Source organism: Hydra vulgaris, chromosome 08, assembly GCF_038396675.1.
Source record: "Hydra vulgaris chromosome 08, alternate assembly HydraT2T_AEP".
In the NCBI taxonomy this organism is placed as follows: domain Eukaryota; kingdom Metazoa; phylum Cnidaria; class Hydrozoa; order Anthoathecata; family Hydridae; genus Hydra; species Hydra vulgaris.
In genome coordinates, this window is record NC_088927.1 from 41,785,148 (window position 1) to 41,789,328 (window position 4,181).

General features: G+C 34.3%; 1 protein-coding gene across 1 annotated transcript; it reads right to left on the reverse strand.

Moving 5' to 3' along the window:
• Positions 1 to 1,042: 1,042 nt before the first annotated feature.
• Positions 1,043 to 3,237, reverse strand: LOC136083303 (uncharacterized). The gene is made up of 3 exons (XM_065802705.1): positions 2,993 to 3,237; positions 2,005 to 2,701; positions 1,043 to 1,768 (listed from the first exon to the last, which is right to left on the reverse strand). Exons 1-3 carry the CDS (start codon positions 3,235 to 3,237, stop codon positions 1,043 to 1,045), a joined length of 1,668 nt encoding a protein of 555 aa, XP_065658777.1.
• Between the last annotated feature and the right edge of the window lie 944 nt (positions 3,238 to 4,181).

Sequence of the window (4,181 nt, forward strand, 5' to 3'; positions counted from 1 at the left end):
TTTTAATTAAAGACGGTCAAACAGGCAGTGCATTAGAAGTAACTGATTCTGGTTAAATGAGCACAGAAAAATTTATTTTTTACCTAGAACATTTTATCAAACACACCAATCCATTTACAGAAAATTTAGTTTTAATTGGATAATCACAATTCCCATTTATCTCTTCGAGCTATAACTTTTGCAAAACAAAAAAATATTCACATGCTAAGTCTTCCCCCATCCAGTAGCCACCGCACTCAGGATTTTTCTCTCTAAACAGAATTTTTTTTAGACTAAAATTATGCCTATTATGACAACCTTTCTGATAGTTGGAGTTCATGTAACCTTAGGCAGGTTTTAACAAAATATCACGTCTGCAGGTTATTCAAGCAGGCCTATGAAAAGATAACAAACATTGAAAAGGCAATCGCTCGATTTAAAATGAGAGGGATTTATTCATTAGATAAAAATATTTTTATAGAAGAAAATACTTTTTATTTATTTTTTATTTTTATTTTTAGGTGCCCCAAGAAGTTCTTGTCACAGAGCACCGCGGAAGTGCATTTAACCGGGAAGTTCACGCCTCCGTCCTTACCGTGACGCGAAAATTTGTCCAGAGCTCGTTTCGAACCTGGATCTCCTGCGTACAAAGCAAGCGCTCTAACTACTGCGCCACGCAGGGCCGTCTTATGGCCATTGGGGGCCCTAGGCTAGACTTAATTTGGGGCCCCCTTTTTCCTTAGTAAAAAAATTAAATCAAATACTAAAATAGGAAACATTTATTAAAGCAATGATAAAATTTACATGTGACGTTTACGTGATTTTTTTCTTGAAAATTCTTTAATAATATCATCAAAATCAATGGTTAAAAGAACGTCTGATTCAATTGACATTAACGACAAACAGTTCAATCTTTCTTGCAGCATGGTTGAGCAGAGTTCATTTTTTATAAGTTTTAGTTTTGAAAATGATCGCTCGCCAGTGCAATTTGAGACCATCATTGACAGAAGAATTCTAAGGGAAATTTCAATATTTGGAAAAGTTGATTCCAAGTGGTCTCTTTTTAATGTTGAGTAAAATTCTGTAAATGAATGTTCATCTTTTGAAATGTAATATTTAAATTGCTGGCACTCAAAAAAAGTTCATTTTCATTTATGTCCTTCTTATAAATTTGTGCTAGGTTTGAACAATGGTCTTTTAGTTCAACATTGGCAATTGTTTGAATGTTTACTAGAAATCCGAAATTGTCATTGATCTTCTCATATGCTGATGTTCTTTTTTCTAAATTTGATGTTAGTGAATCAATAACAGGAAGGTCTGTTTCAATTTTGAATTTATAACTTCCCTGAAATTCCAATTCTTCAGCCTCACCATCAAAGAAGGCCATACGTTGGCTTCTTTTTTTTGTTCTTTTTGAAGAATCTCTGTAGTCAGTGTTTGGAAGCAAGATTTTGGCTTTTTCCTGGTAATTCTCAAATTGACTCCTCAAATCTTTAATGAAATGCAACAATGACTTTAGAATCCAAACTGCAACATCCAGGTTTAAATTTTCTTTCTGTAAAATCTTCGATGTTTCATTAAAATGACAAAGAATATCATTCCAGAAAATTGTCAGAAAAACAATCTCAAAAGTGTTCATTTTCGTGATGAGATTTTGAGCATCATTTTGAGTTTCTTTTGACTGACTTATGTCCTTGATCAAAAATTCAAGTGCTTTTTTAATCTTATCATAACTGTCATGCAGACAAGTCACAGCATCTGCACGTGCTGACCATCGAGTTCCAGAAAGCTGTTTGACAATTTTTTTGCCTTTGCCAACAAAAGACAGAAGCACTTGCCAACGATGAGTTGATGCAGAAAAAAAGTTGTAGAGGCATTAAATAAAGTCAAAAAAAAAATTGCTTCTAAACAACATCCAGCTGCACTGTTGCCAACCAGATTTAAAGAATGTCCAGCACAAGGAATAAACAATGCTGATTCACTTTTGTCTTTAATCCTCTTTTGTAGGCCTGAGTACTATCATGCCATATTTGATGCATTATCGTATGACTGCCCACGACAGTCAGATATTGAAATTTCATTTTCTTGTAAAAAATTCAAAATCACTGTTTCTAAATGTTCAGCTCCATGCCCGTGAATGGGAACAAATTGCAAAAAACGCTCAACTGGTGCCAAGTCTTTAACATATCGAACTGTAAAAGTTAATTGATCTACATGTGACAAGTCTGGAGTTGAGTCAATGCTGATTGAGTAGTATTTTGCTTTTTTTAATTCAGAAATTATTTCGCTCAAAACTTTATTTCCCATTAGGCATATAAACTCCTCACAGATATTGGCGGAGAGGTATGAAGTATTACCTTTTCCAGAATTTCCACGAAATGGCAATCCTCTTGATGACAAGAACTTTACAACTGCAACAATTCTTTTCAGCACATTTTTCCAGTACAATTGTTCGTTATGTAACTGTTTTAATAATACAGAGTCAAGCTGGCCACTTTCTCTCTGCCGACTGGAGTAAGTAAGCATATTTTTGTGATGTTCAGAACCATTCTCGTGTTCAGATATACATTTTAAGGCATTTTTCCAGTCATCAAATCCAGTTGTGGAAAAATTAGAGTGTTTGCTGGAGAATAAGGTACAAGCAAAGCAAAAAACAGAACCTGTTGAAGGTGAGTATAATAGCCATTCACGATTGACAAATTCGCCATTGTGTAGTTCACGTCTAAAGCAAGATTTTGATAAGTACCTTTTTTGTCCACAACTCAACCTTTCCGAATTTTTGAAGCTCCCATCATTGTTCTGGGACATGGACGGGCCATTAGAAATCCAAAATGATTGAGCTTCTTGGGATAACTGATGCCACAATGCTGGGTCAGTTTCTTGAGTAGTTTTTGTTGTTGCGTTTGGATAAGTTTTAATTTGATTTGATTCTGGCTCCTGTGCTGGTTCTGGCTCCTGTACTGGTTCTGGCACCTGTGCTGGTTCTGACTCTTGCTCTGGTTCTGGCTCCTACTCTGGTTCTGGCTCCTGTTCTGGTTCCAGTTCCTGTTGAATTTCTAGAGTTTCATTTGGCAACAATGCACTATCAATGCTTACGAAATTTGAAGTTGGACAAAGAAATATATCTTCGGACACAACAGGCTTTGACTTTTGTACCAAAAGAAATGATGTCAAAGGAAGATATTTTGAAATGTCTTCTTTTGCTTTAGCGGCTTTTTTCCTCTTTGCAGCACCACTTTGATAAGTCCGATTAGACATGTTACATGACTTTTTTTCAAAACAGATGTTTTAAGTTGATCACAGCAATTTCAAATTCAATCTAATGGGATATTTTAAGTGCTTGTATTTAACACTTCTTATCGGAAAATTTATGTTTATTTTCGGACGCATGCATGCATTTTTGCTTATCAAGAAAAAAAAAATTCCCTAGGGGGCCCCCAAACTGAAAAACTGATACTTTTCTAAAAATAATTAAAAAAAATCTTATCAAGAAAAAAATTATTCCCGAGGGGCCCCCAAACTATGATTTCTTCAGAAAATTTAGATATATAATTTTTTATTTATATAAATTTGAAAAAAAATCCAGACACATTTTGGGGGCCCCTAAAAATCGGGGGCCCTAGGCTGGAGCCTACCTAGCCTATGCGTTAAGACGGCACTGGCGCCACGGCCGCACTATATACTAATGTCAATACGATCAGTATGGGTGCAATACCAAACAATACCGATAATATATTATCGGTATTGTTTATTAATAAAAAGAATCGTATAGTAACGCATTGAGACTCTCAATAAAGCAAAAATAAAATTAAAATGTGACTTATTGAATTTTTTATTAACAAAAAACAAGTATAATTGCTTTTTAGAGATATAGTTATTGTTTTTTTTAACAATCTACAATACTTTGGCTATCGTCCATTTGTTGTTTTTTCCTTTGCTGTACTTTCGCTGGTAATTTAGGATTTTCTTCTATTTATATTTTAATAATTTTGGGGGCATTTACTGTAAATATTAAATCTAAACAATGTCAAATGTGTTAAATAATTTCAGAAATATTACCAAGACCCTTTGATAGGCGTGAATTTAATTTAATTTTTTTTTTTTACAATTAGTTAGTAGGTATCTATATATGAAACAAAAAAATTCAGAGTGGGCAGACATACAACCTGGCGGTCGATTTAGCACCCTGTGCTTTGAGCATT

Bases quoted from the DNA above. Each gene is read 5' to 3' on its own strand.
- LOC136083303 (XM_065802705.1), bottom strand. From the start codon at position 3,237: ATGTCTAATCGGACTTATCAAAGTGGTGCTGCAAAGAGGAAAAAAGCC. The intron at 2,702-2,992 runs GTAGGAGCCAGA...ATCTTGCTTTAG, and splicing joins GAACAGGAGCCAGAACCAGA to ACGTGAACTACACAATGGCG. The intron at 1,769-2,004 runs GCATGATAGTAC...ATTGTCAAACAG, and splicing joins ACGATAATGCATCAAATATG to CTTTCTGGAACTCGATGGTC.